Source organism: Coffea arabica, chromosome 2c, assembly GCF_036785885.1.
Source record: "Coffea arabica cultivar ET-39 chromosome 2c, Coffea Arabica ET-39 HiFi, whole genome shotgun sequence".
Lineage (NCBI taxonomy): Eukaryota > Viridiplantae > Streptophyta > Magnoliopsida > Gentianales > Rubiaceae > Coffea > Coffea arabica.
Genome location: NC_092312.1, coordinates 7,679,958 through 7,693,521, shown reverse-complemented (window position 1 = coordinate 7,693,521; position 13,564 = coordinate 7,679,958). Strand labels below are relative to the sequence as shown.

At 37.9% G+C, this 13,564-nt stretch overlaps 2 protein-coding genes across 4 annotated transcripts; both read left to right on the top strand.

Moving 5' to 3' along the window:
- Positions 1–1,485: 1,485 nt before the first annotated feature.
- Positions 1,486–4,079, top strand: LOC113725602 (uncharacterized). Its single transcript, XM_027248873.2, has 5 exons — positions 1,486–1,788; positions 2,612–2,684; positions 2,790–2,838; positions 3,164–3,287; positions 3,849–4,079. The coding sequence occupies exons 1-5, from the start codon at positions 1,786–1,788 to the stop codon at positions 3,927–3,929; spliced, it is 330 nt and encodes a 109-aa protein (XP_027104674.1). The 5' UTR covers positions 1,486–1,785; the 3' UTR covers positions 3,930–4,079.
- A 2,050-nt stretch (positions 4,080–6,129) lies between these two features.
- Positions 6,130–12,717, top strand: LOC113725601 (AT-hook motif nuclear-localized protein 14). Of its 3 annotated transcripts, XM_027248872.2 has the most exons (6): positions 6,140–6,652; positions 9,216–9,268; positions 10,377–10,508; positions 10,764–10,916; positions 12,226–12,298; positions 12,390–12,717. In XM_027248872.2, the coding sequence occupies exons 1-6, from the start codon at positions 6,220–6,222 to the stop codon at positions 12,398–12,400; spliced, it is 855 nt and encodes a 284-aa protein (XP_027104673.1). In that variant the 5' UTR covers positions 6,140–6,219; the 3' UTR covers positions 12,401–12,717. The 3 variants fall into 3 exon arrangements, with proteins under 3 accessions (XP_071930138.1, XP_027104672.1, XP_027104673.1); XM_027248871.2 differs by having other exon boundaries at positions 6,138–6,652; positions 12,226–12,717; XM_072074037.1 differs by lacking the exon at positions 10,377–10,508 and having other exon boundaries at positions 6,130–6,652; positions 12,226–12,717.
- Positions 12,718–13,564: the final 847 nt, after the last annotated feature.

Genomic DNA, 13,564 nt, shown 5'->3' with positions numbered 1-13,564 from the left:
TGTCATAGAGGAATCCAGCATTCCTCATCTTATGTTAAGCTAACAGCATATTTGCTAATCATTCTATTTCTTATACTACTCTCATTCGAGGACAAAATAAATGAGTATTTCAAAAACAACAATCTTAAACTGTGAATGTCCTCCAGTTGAGCAAAAATTCTGATATCTTTAGTTTTCTTGGTCTTCAAAAGATGTAGCAACTTCTGTGATGAAATTTCCAGTTTAACCTCTTGACATTGCTGGTCCATCGCTTTGCTCAGTGCCAGTTTGAGAGCTTGTGCATAGTTCAGCAATATTTCGTCTGTACTTCATTCTCTCAAGACCCAAACATCTTGTGTATTATCAGCCTTCAAAGCTATGACGCATATTCCTAGCGCCTTGTTTTACTTCTGGCTGTTGATTTCAATACTTATATGTTCCTGTGATTTCCATCATCAGTGTTTGTCGGTGCTTCCTGCTCCACTGTTGTTGTTTCCTGAATGCTCGTTCGTTTATCCTTTTTCTGAGCTCCTACAAACTCCATCCACTCTGATTGAGCTTTTTGTACACTTTCAAAAGGGTGTCGAACTGTTGATGTTTACCATTAAAGATGTTGTCATTCCTTGCTTTCCACAGATGCCAAAGAATATTAACTATAAGCACTATGTGGCTAGCACCTCCGACTCTGCTTTTTGCTTCCAATAGGCCACTCCACCATTTGCTAAAGTTCCCTCTGCAGTGTGTTAAGCCTTCCCACTACAATGGTGCTATCCTCCAAACCTGCTATGCTTTGTTGCCCAAAAAAAAAAAAGGAATAGGTACTCTACAGTTTCCACATCTTCTCCAGAATTGTTGCATATTGGCTCTTCCTTTCTGGTTCTACTGTATATAAGCTCATTCACTGGCAATGCCTTATTCGGGCATCTCCAAATGAATGTCCTTAGCTTACTTTTCATGTCCAATTCCGCTCCTTTTTATTTTGGCCAGTTGAGTTTGGCTCATCCCTTTCATTGTGTCTCTCTTGATTCGCTCCTTCTTCCCTACTCAGAGCTTTGTAAAATGATTTCACAGAGTACTGACCATTGCTGGCCTGTTTAATGTCCACAAACTGCCATCTTCTCTCCCTGCTAGACTGATTGAGATTTTCAAAATTTTTGAGGCATCCTTGATGTTGAAGCTTCCAAAAACTAGTGGTTTATTCCGCCTGCAGTTAATGATCAATTCTTCCACTTTTTGGAGGTTGCAGATGTGAGGCTTCCTTGTTGGTAGTAGTTTGCCATTGTGACTGCCAGGTGGTCAACTGTCCTCCCATATTCTAGTACAAAATGGTGAGAATTCAATTCACGTGCACACTGGTTTGGATTGAAATTTTTAAAGAATTTTTTTTTTTTTTTACATGATCATATTTTTTAATTATTTTTTTATTTTACATATATTAAATTATTTATTGTAGCATATTTTTACAAAAATTCCGTAAAATAACAGTCCAAAAATCCAAACATTCTCCAAAGTTGAAAAAGGCCTAAGCCGGAGGTGTCAAATAACCACGTGGATGTCTCGTGCTAACCATTAAAACTGAAAGGACGAAAGGAAGGCAAGAAGCATAAGAGTAACCGGGTACTTTGTGATTTGTGAACAAAAGACAATCACGGGGGGCATAATCAGGAGGTGGAGTGGAGTGGAGTGGAGTGGATTGCAGGCATCTCTGCGAATCGGGCAGGAAGATCCAACCAAGATCCAATTACGGCATTGGTACTGGCTGAAGTCACTAATGCACTAAAGAAGAAGCAAGCTTTATAATTGGAAATGGTAAGACAGTGACAGCCTTCCCAAATCTCAAAATTTTTTGGTCTGTTTCCGGAATCGCCTACTTACTTCAGGCAGACATTACTTGCTGATCTCTTACTCAGTTTCTTGACATCTCAAGAAACCCTTTTTTAGATATGAAGAATATTTCACACTGCATTGTTTTCATATCCGTAGTTTATTATGCTAATACAAAAGAAGGAAAAGAGCCACAAATTGCTAGCTCAATAGTTTGGGTTTTATCATATGGGTATCTACTGGGTTAGAGTTGGATCAATGCAGGTAAGAAAATTCAGATAAGCTTGGGATGTAGATAAACATTAATTAATTATGGAGAATTATATGGCAACTTTTTTCCAAAACCAGATTTGTTATGCTTAAGTTTTCGGAATTTTGGGACACACAAGAACTGTCAAGAAGAAATGCGTTAACCGTGGAATGTACATTGCCATCAATTTGCTTAGTTATGAGTGACTGTGTGGTATATGTGACTTGAGGAACTCCGTTGCATCCAAGTTGCTCTTGTTAACTCGTTGAATCTTGGAATAAGTGGTTCAAAAGGAAATGGTAACAACTAACACTCATGGGCCTCATGGTTTATGTAATTGGAAGGAAATGAATAAATGATTATTACTTGAAAAGATTGAATCTGTGTGGCCTCTTCTCTGCTGTGAAGAATATGGAGTTCCCAAGCTGTCTGTGTTGTCATTTATTAGGAGATTGTATGGAAATATATACTGGATCTTTTGTGCTTAGGATGGTTAGAGATTGCAAGCTAGCGACTCTCCCCCATGTAATGTAACTAAAATTTTTGTGCTTTCGGTAGGAAAAGGAAGCAAAGAAGGAAGCTTTCAGGAAGTATTTGGAGTCCAGTGGAGTTCTTGATGCTCTGACCAAAGGTTTTGGGCTACTTCTGATTTCCTCCAGCGTGCAGTAGTAAAATTAATAATTCCATTCCCCAATTCTCTGACTAAGTATTTTTGTATTTCTCTGGCACGTTGTAGTTCTTGTCGCGCTATATGAACAGAGTGATAAACCTTCCTCAGCGATGGAGTAAGTGTGATCAAGCTCGCCCTATATTGCAATTGTTTGCTTGACTTTGAGTAACTGTTTCCCTATATGACTGTAAAAAGAGCTTATATCCTATATTACTTGATTTGCAATAACTAGCAATCAGCGAAAGTATTGACGTGATTGTTCATGGCTCTGTTGATGGTCCATCTTCGAAACCTCTGTATACCGAACTGGAGCTGCATCAATCATATGAGTTGTCATGTTCAATTATTACTGGACATGTCTACCATGCTTCCATCTCCTCATTGACAAAATACCATTCCTTTCAATTATGTTCATGTTCAGATTGGCTTCCCCTTGGCAGGTTCATCCAACAGAAATTAGGTGGTCCAACTGTGGCCGAGTATGAAAAGCTACGAGCTGAAATATCTGATTTGCAGATAAGATTTAATGAGCTTTCGGCAGCACACCAAGATAAATGTAGGGAGGTATTGACTTACTTCTTTTTCTGCTTTAGTTGTTTGTGCTGTTTGCTTCTTACTGTCTGCCAACCCCATTTATTCTCTTTCCATTAAGACTGGGAATCAGGAACCTTGATTGACAAATAGAATACATTCATGCCAAATCATGGACCAAATGTTCTTGAGAACCTTGAATTATCACACTCGGTCGACTCAATATCTCTCTTTGTGCAGTTTCTTATTATATAATCTCTTATGAGATATGCTCATATTCGAAAAGAGGTAAACTCAACCAAATAAATGCACACATCAGCTTAACTTCTGCGTCTGTCCTTAAGAGCAGGTGGATTACGCAGATTTCTCATTCACTATTAAGATTTCTATCAATGTTAAGTTTCCTGGCTGGCATATACGCATCTACTCTGCAATTAGGATGCCAACGTACCTTTCTAGTCGTAGATTGTTAGAGGAATCCTCCTGAGGTGCATACATTTGGCTGTTTCATGGAATCATGGCTATGCACATGTCTCTCTAATGGATCAGAACGAATTTGAATTGATATCTTGCCTGTTTATCCATGCTTGGCAGCTGGAAGAATTGAAGAACTCACATGCAGAGGGCTCTTCCAAACAGATGATTGAGGAGGGAGTTTCAAAAGAAGATACTTGAGAAAGTGCAACAAAATTTAACAGTTTGTGAGGAGTGTACATGTATCTGTAATGGATCTATTTCGTAAAACAGTGTGATGTGTATGCCGGTTTCTTAGTTCTATTTTATTCATCTCTTATCTACTGTGATCTGTGAGAGATCATTGCTGCATCGGTTTGTCTGCTAACTGGAAATATGGCAAGCAAAGCTACTGACATGTATCACCTTGACTCGGTCCATCAATTTTGTCTATACCACTTCTCCAGCACTGCACTCCTGAGGCTTACCGGAGATCAGTCCTCCTTCCGATTCTTGAACCCTGTATTAATTATGCTTCAAAAAATTTCGCGACAAGAAGCGTCTTCCCTTAAAGAGTTCAATAGTCACCATCAGAGGCCACTTTTGCTGAGTTGAAACCATCAGCTCATGGCTTCTGTGGTGTTGCGTTTCATTCGATTGACCTACACTTGGTACTCAACGGCCATGATAGTCCATGGAAGATGATGAGCCTTCAACCACCCAAACCATTATCAACAGTACGGTTGCTCGCACCTTCGGGGTAACGTAAGAATTAAAGTATTTTAGCAATGATTAGGGGAGGATTACCGTGCTGACAAGAGACATAAAGGGGCGCCCACAAGTTTTGAGAAATTAAAAAGGTGTCAGAATATTTCTTTGATTTAGACAAGTTTTCATATCATCCATAGCCTCTTTAAATTCCTCTTCCTCTACGTTTTAGGATGGATTAGGTTGGGGAAAAAAAAAAAAGGGTTTTGAATGAGAATTTGATGACAATCAAATCAATTGGCACAGGGGAAAACTTGACGTGTCTGAAATAGATTCGAGGCTGGCTAATAACGTTTATAATCAGCCTCGCGTAATGACGAATTCCAATACAGATGGACCACTGTGGCTTTTACAAATACCACTTGAAAGGACTCGGGGCACTTTTACAAATACCACTTTTACAAATCCCCGGCGGTTTTGGTCATTATCAACTGCGCGTAATTTTCTTTGTACATTATGTAACTTTTTTTGCACATTGCGTAACTTTAAAGCAAATTTTTATGGGACCCACACATGACGTGAAAATCGAGTTACAACTTGTAATCTCAGCCGCACAAATTTTTGAGACCAAATCAGGACCATTAACGGTTAAGGGACGTCCCTGCCCCATTTCCCACTTGAAATTGTATCCTGTCCCATGTTGGATCCTTATGATTGCCATCTACTACTAATTCACATGACTTTATCCCTCCTTGTATCTGTCTAAGCAAGATTGATGCCATTCTTTCCTTTGAGCAATTTGAAGTTACTTTTGGAGTCTCCATTTGGACAGACAAATGAATAAGCAACTGTTAGTGAATGAAAGGAAGTTAACTTCTTTGATAATTCGTGGAATTTGACAGTTCAATTGCGGTAATTTTTTGTTAAATTAAGGGGGTAATACTTATCTCGTCTGCACAAATTACTGCTTGCTTTTTCTAATGTGAATAAAGATTCCTAGAATCGGCACAAATATGCATACCGTCCGAAGAACAGAGTGATATATTGACACCTCAAAGTCGAGTGATTTTGTAGTAATCTTATGAAAATTTAGAAAGGAATCAATTGGACTTGTCTCGACCTTTGAATTCTATATGTTTTTAACTAAACATCTTATCTATCATCATTTGAAAAAATTTAGAAAACAAAAATTAATCCCTAACTATTGAAGGTTTCTGTCGCTTTCATCCTCAAAATAATATTTTTCTTCCAAATAAACAAACAATTTCAAAGCTGGTTGGTGACTGGACACATGGATAATCAAAGTTCTTACGTGTAAGGTATATATATAATATAGTTTATCAATTCGAGAACATAATGAAATACCTAATATTTACTTTTGAGGGAAAAAAAAACTTCGAACTTGTCAGGCTAATCTTTTTTGTTTTCTTGTTCCCCAAACTAATAAGAAGGTCTCAAACTTTAGCTTAAAATATATATATAAGAAAAAGAAAAAGAAAAAGATTTAAACGTGTTTATCCACATTAAATCCATACATATCCCCATCGTCAGGCAAATCTACAGTAGACATATCAAATCCCAATTCCAATACCTAGAAAGGTCTCCGGATAAAGTCAAATAACTTCCTCGGCATCCAACGGCTGAGAAAAACCACCAACCCCACAATCAACGGTTCAAAAGGCACAAATTTCCCGAAAACAATAAAGCCCTAAAATAAAACAAATACCTCAAAAATCATCAGGAAAAAAGAAAAGAAAATAAAAAATTTCCCAAATCCAAAATCTCACACACTACACGCACTATCATGGACCCTAATGAAAGTAGTGAACTGAGCTCTTACTTTCACCACCCTCAACAGCCACCACCACCCTCACCTCTCAACCCCACCGCCCCTACCACCGCCGTGGGATCAAACACCTCTCCCACCAATGGAATTCTGCCGAATACTTCTAATCCCGCTGCCAGCACCACCACTACAACTTCTTCGCCGTTGGTTTATGGGACTGTCCCCTCCGTGGTGACGTCTGGTGGTGCCGGATTGGATTCTGGGAAGAGGAAGAGAGGAAGGCCTAGAAAGTATGGGACCCCTGGTGAAGCCGCGGCTGCTAAGCGGCTCTCTTCGGCTTCTACTGCGGCTTCAATTTCTCCGCCGAAGAAAAAGGACTTGGGTTTTGGCGGTGGCGGTGGCGGGTCTACTTCTTCGGCTTCTTCTAAGAAGTACCAGTTAGCCGCTTCTGGTAATAATCTCCTAAAGAAAAAAAAAAGAAGAAAGAAAAAGACAAAAGGGGAAGGAACCCTTTATATATGTGATTTTTTTTCGGTTTATATTATTTATACCTTTACTGCATTTTATAGATGAATTTTGGGAAATTAACGAGGCCCTTTAATTTGTCCTTTCGGTGCTTGTTTTGGAATTGCATTGGAACTCTGTGGACGAAGAAACCCTTCACTTATTGGTGGATTATTTGTTCAAAACTCGTGCCTTACTGCTGTTTGATATATGAACTGTAGAAATCAAGCAGGCTGTCTTATATGTCTAGTTTTCTAAATTCTAGAAGTAATAGAAAACTATAGTGTTTTTTGGCTGGTATTTAATTTGTATTTTGCTTGTAGGACCCGTTGGTAGTATATAGTAGTATTCTATGTTGCAGTGGCTGCAAGACTTGTCCACCTTCCCTTCCCCCCCCCCCCCCCCCCCCCCTTGCCTCTCTCTCTCTCTCTCTCTCTCCATTACTTCCCATAGCTAATTTATGATAAACTTGGAATTTGGGCTGGGACATGCTGTAACTACCTGTACCAAATTGCTTTATCAACTATTGTAGTGTCTATTTTCATTTTTTTTAAGGCTTTGGACCGCATGAGTTGCTATACATGAATTTTGCTTGTGGGTATAGTAAGGACTGTTAGAGGACCTGAGTGAAAGCAAATTTATGCAATGGTCAATGGTCACATGTTTTTGGCAGATCACTGAGTGTTTATTGGAATGATTCATGCATGATAAAGAGCTTAGGAGTGGGACTCTACATATCTGATGGAACCTAATCAATTGTAGGTTGATAAAAGATGTTTCTGTAGATTATGCAGTGCATTGTTATTCCCTCAGTTTTAGATTTAAAAAGATGCAGAACAAAGTTTGCAGGATGTTTGAAAGTCTTTATATGGGTTTCTACAATGGCCCCATAACTGGTGGCGTTGTGCAGATTGGGTGTTGGATGTAGTAATACTTTTATCTAAGTGTGAGGTGAAAGAGGGGTTTGAGATTCTGATTGCCGGCATTATCTCTTCCTCAAAAGATGCAGTAATCTCACACTTATTGTTATTTTCCAGTCCGTCTATTCTTAGCTGCTTCTCTAGGTACGAGTGGGAATTAAAATATTGTGGAGGAAGTCTTAAATGCTGCTGTTCAATTGACACCAAAAGTATGGAAACATAATTTTTGTTCTAATTTGAGTAGAAAATTGATATAATAATTTTTGTTCTAATTTGGAAACATACTTTTTGTTGATTTCTTGTATTACTTGATGCTTGAAGTTGATTACTAGTATAAATTCATTTGGTGTATTGTCCATAGGAAATTCTGTACATAAGCTGAAAACTGTATATTTTCACGCTCATCTGAAAAATTGGTAGGATTTCCTAGTTTTCTTCCTATAAAAGGAATACTGAGCACTTGCATTCTAGCTTCTCTTGTCAAGAGACATTCACATGGTGCCATACACAACTGGTATCAGCGTCACAAATTTGATGTGGTATTCAGCTCTCTTGCTTTTAGCTGCATAGGGTTTGTACCGATGTTATCCGGACTCGTCATTCACCCCAGGTGCACCCGTGTCGACACGATATGACACGGGTATGGGTACGGAATCCGTACCTGATATGGTAAAAATTTTTTGGATGCATTGACTTTTGTGAGATGTGTGAGATGTGATGTTGATGGCGGAGGAGAAGGAGAGATGGACAAGAAGTGACATGAGATGGGAAGAGAGTGGAAGAGGAAGAAGGGTGGCTCTGGGGAGGAGAACTGCTAGAGAATTGAAAAGGAAAAAACTCACGACACCTGCTGTATTTTTGCTTCGAATGTATGGGCTGCTAACTCTCTTTCATTGGAGGGTGTGGAATTGTGGTAATGATGGCATATAAGTGTAAGAGCGTCTTGGTTAATTTGAGAAGAGGTGCTCTGTTTTGATTCGCTTGAACGCTTTGTAAATGAGGTGACGGCAGTGCTGATTGAGCGATGAGGAAGATAGGATTTGACAATGATATTTATTTTGCAACTAAATCCCTGTATTTTGACTTTAATTATCTTTTTCAACAACTTAATTTCTTTACAAGTTTTCCCTTTTTAATATAAATGCAGCCTCTCATATTTAAAAAATTTACCTTTCTAACTAAGCTTATGGTTCTTTTCAACCTAATTTTGCACATTTAATTGAACTTTTTATTAAAATACACTTGATACATCATTGTGCATAAATTTTAGAATGATTTATATCTAAAGATCTTATCCACACCCATACCCAAAATTAGACACATATTCCCGAATCTTACAATTTTCAAATATTTGAATCTGACACTTTGACACGCACCCATATCTGACACCTGCACCCAAGCCCATGTAACATAGGTATGTATGTGGTTATCTTCTTTGATCATCAGCTGTTTAAATGTGATTTTGTTTCCTCTGGTTCTTTTATTTGCTTATAGCTACTCCATTGTAGGTTAAGCTTCATTTTTTAATTAATTTAATTAGAACTTGATTACCACTTACCCACTTGTCCTGCTTTCCTGCTGTTGATGCAGGTAGTACTGGTCAATCTTTTATACCTCATGTCATAACTGTGGCTGCTGGAGAAGTATGTTTTCTCTTCCCATCACCTACTTAAACAAATAATATTATTCTCTGCTGCTTATATATTGTGCAACATACCTGTTGGATTTGTGTTGTCTAGACCTGTAAAACTGGTTCCTCATTATTCTTTTATCTTTTCCTAAAGAAGAAGGTATAATCCTTTGCAAGTTAAGTTTCTCTTTGTTTCCAGTTTCTGGTTAGTAATTGAGTGATCTTCTATTTAGTGTCTGGATTTATGGTGTATGATTACTGCATTTGGATAGACAATGTTAGTCGTTGCACAGGATGAACGTAAAATGACTATTTCAATTGCATTTATTAGTTAAGTTAGAGTAAAATCACTTTCTCAATTGCATTCATCATTTAGTTTAGAAAATAAATACATGCTATTAGCACTACCATTAACTTCAACTTGCAGATCTAGATCTGTTCAGGTTCTAACTGAATTTTTTTCACAGGACACTAATTAAGGTCATGTTTCTCTCATCCTTATTAACTTCCTATATACAACTTTTGAATAAGAGCTCTAGGAACTGCAGGTTTGTGTATATACACATTTGAGTCTGGTAAAAATGATTCACCAGTAACCCTAAAAAATGTTGATCACTTTTCCCACCATCTTCTCTAAATATCCAGTGTACTAACTCAAAAGGGGAAAAAAGAAACGAAGTGAAAACAAAAAAGGTTAAAGGAGGCTTCTTTAGATATTGTTGTAATTATTGCTTAAGAGGGGGCAGCCCACATTTAATCAACCTTGGGATTTGTGTAAACTTGACCTTGGATGCTCTCGTCTTGATTTCAATTATTCAATTAGGGCCTGTTTCATCTTCTGCTGGCTGAGATGTTTGCAATTGTCTTATTATCTTGTAGCAGAAACAGTGTCTACTGACATTAGGCATCTTTATGCAAGAGTTTCTAAAGAAGCCTTATATCATAGCTTCTCCTTCCCATTTTATTTAGCTGATTTCTTTCAATTGCTTGATCTTGTGTTTGACGGTTGTCTCATTTATTTTTGTAAAATTATTTCCTGGAATTGCTGTTTAGATGCATAAGATTGCAAGCTGTTTTACTTGTTCAGAAGTTCCACAGTGGTGTATTGTTGCATTTGACAGGATGTAGGTCAGAAAATAATGTTGTTCATGCAACAAAGCAAACGTGAAATATGCATTCTCTCAGCATCTGGTTCTATATCTAATGCATCTCTACGTCAGCCGGCTACTTCTGGAGGCAATATCACTTATGAGGTAGAGATTTGTGAATGCATACCACTAAATTATGTTATGAGCAGCAACTACCGTTTAACTAGGGGAAGACTTCAGGAGAACATCATGAGTTTCCCTTCTGATTGCTTACTCAGCTTATTTCTACTTGTTTTGAAAATAGCTAACTTGAAATTGTTATAGCTGGAGAAGATGATCATTTTGGATAGAGGTTTCTATGGTTCTTTGTATTTTAATTACCTTATATATCTAACTCTATTGTGGCATGCTTTGATGTAGGGGCGATTTGACATCCTTTCCCTCTGTGGATCTTATGTACGCACTGAACTTGGAGGAAGAACTGGAGGACTAAGTGTATGTCTGTCTAGTACTGATGGTCAAATCATTGGAGGTGGAGTTGGTGGACCCCTTACTGCTGCTGGGCCAATTCAGGTATTCTTATCTTGACTGCACATAAGCTCTAATTGCTGTCAATCATCTTTTAGTTTCAAATTTTTGTTGAAAGAACCCGATGGTTGGTAAAGGCCCATTATTGGCTACCCTTTTGAGGACAAGTCTTTTCTTTTGATATTTGTCGCAGATGGAATCTTAATATCTTCCATTTTTTGTACTTTTTCTGGATTTTATACAAATTATATGGATGTCTAATGTTTAATATCATTTTGAGTTAGAGGAAAATATATATCATTTTAGTTGAAAATCTACAAATTGAGTGGCTAGTTTCTGTTGAAATTAGGGCAAGTTATACACAAATTAACCTCCTTTTCATTTCATTGCTTTGTTGTTTTAACTTTACTAAGAATCAAGCACTAAGCTACTAGGGATTGATCCCACTATGTTTAGGTGAAGGTTACCCGTAGCTTCACTCAATATTTATGCACCACGGGTTCTTCCTTCTCTGGTGCCTGAACGATCTATGAAATTGCTTGGGATACCATCTCAACGGTCCCTCTCCTCTCCAACATTTTTTCCCTCCCTCTTGTCAAATGTCGAATAGTGAATGATAACAGTTTTTGGATCCACCTTTGGGATTCAAACTAACTAAAAAGCCAAGCCTATCCACCAAACATCTGATGCCATGCATGACTTCCTCACACATTGATCTGCCAGTGTGAATTTTCTATCCCAGTTGTGGTAGAGCATGGGTAGGTCAGACAATGAATGTATTCCTCATAAATATCACCTAATAAACATCTGGATTATCATTTTAAAGCACAAGCTCTCATTTCGTCCTTACTCTGACTTTATACATTTGAATGCTGGGGTCAAGGTGCAATCATATGTTAGGATGATGATTATTAAGGGAATCAAAATGAATACTAAGATTCTTGTTTTTGCCTCCAATTTCATTCTTCTGCTTCACTGGAATAAAATTCCTAAATAATAAACCCCTTAATATTTTTTTCGCTTTGATGTTTCATTTAGATCTCAACTTCTCCTTTATGACATGCAAAGGTGGACAAATATGATTAATTCTGTTCTCCTGAATTGTTCTTTTCCTTTTAGTAGTAAAAGGTACCAAATGTTCGTGTCGTAGAATGATATGTTTAGATGTGTATACTTAGCAACTAAAATAGCATGTAGAATTTGAAATAAGGGATTATTACACATCGCCTCTATTTGGTGCATGATTATTATGGATCCCTTATTTCCTGTTATCAGAGGCAGCGTCTACCTTCATTTCAGCATATGGAGTGGAGTGTACTTTATTCAGCTGCTTACCAGTTTCTTAATTGAACAGATTATTGTTGGGACATTTGTAATCGACCCCAAAAAGGATATTACTGGTGGTTTGAAAGGTGACACTTCTGCTGGTAAGTCGCCGTCACCAATTGGTGGGGCATCATTTTCCGGTGTAAGCTTCTGGTCCCCAATTGATTCTTCTTACCAAAATATTGGTGGCAGTCAATTTATGATTCAGCCGCAGCCTCGGAGCACACAAGCACCTTCACAGGCGATGGAATGGAGCGGTCATCCAGGTCAGAGTGTGCAGCAGTCTCCAGAAAATGGCAACTACCCAGATTAGAGTACCTATTTGAGAACTGCTGTCCTTGCATATATGTTTCTGTATGGCAGATTCTTTTAGGACGGGACGGTAGAGACTCTTTGTGCCATCTCGAGTTAGTTAAGTATGACAATGATAATGTACAGGCTAATGGTTACGAACATCTTCATCTTTGGTGACTGATACTTTTTCACGTATTTATGTACCTTAAGAAGTTTTGTACCTGCACTCTCTCTCTCTCTTTCAATGCTCTTCTTTAAGCAGTAGAAAAGTTAGCGAATCCTGGCTTGCAGAATCCCCAAATAGCAAAGCTTTATACTTCTATATGATACATGTTCTTTTGCTCCCCTGTAGTTTTCAGAGATTTTCTCATGCTGTTCTCAGAAGCATGTTGTGCCGGCAGGCATCGTTTCACAGGGGGCCTATTGTTATCAGTACCACATCCCATTTAAAGCCTGCCGAGTTGAATGGCAGACACAAATTGCTTTGCCCTTTCCTAGGATGTGGCTGGTAAAATAAAATCTTTCATATATATATATATATTTTTTGTCTTGAAAATGATGATGGTCTTCCACGTTGTTCAATTGACTATATATTAAATAATCAAAGTAAAGAACTAAAACGCACTCCACGAAATAAATACGTAGTATCAATTTGACGTATATGAGATGAACCGAGAAATTTAGAACTAATTCAATAGCAACTGAGCTGAGAAAGTTCGATCAGCACCGGTCCACTATCTTGATGCAACTGAGCTGAGAAAGTTCAAAAGCACTTTTGAAGCCAAATGAAGAAATACCATCCATTATCCAGAGCTTCATATGCTCAAACAATCACATGTGTCAGTGCCACCACCTGAATTTAGCACTATCGGCTAGCATTGAAGCCAATTAACTCAAGGAGTGTTTAATTTTTCTAAACACTCAGTCGTGCATTTACTTTATTTACACGTAACTTATCATACATAGTTACATACACACACCATATATATATATATATATATATATATATATATATATGCACTTAACACTTGAACTCTATCTTAACACAGTCGTTAGATAAAGATAAACTCTTC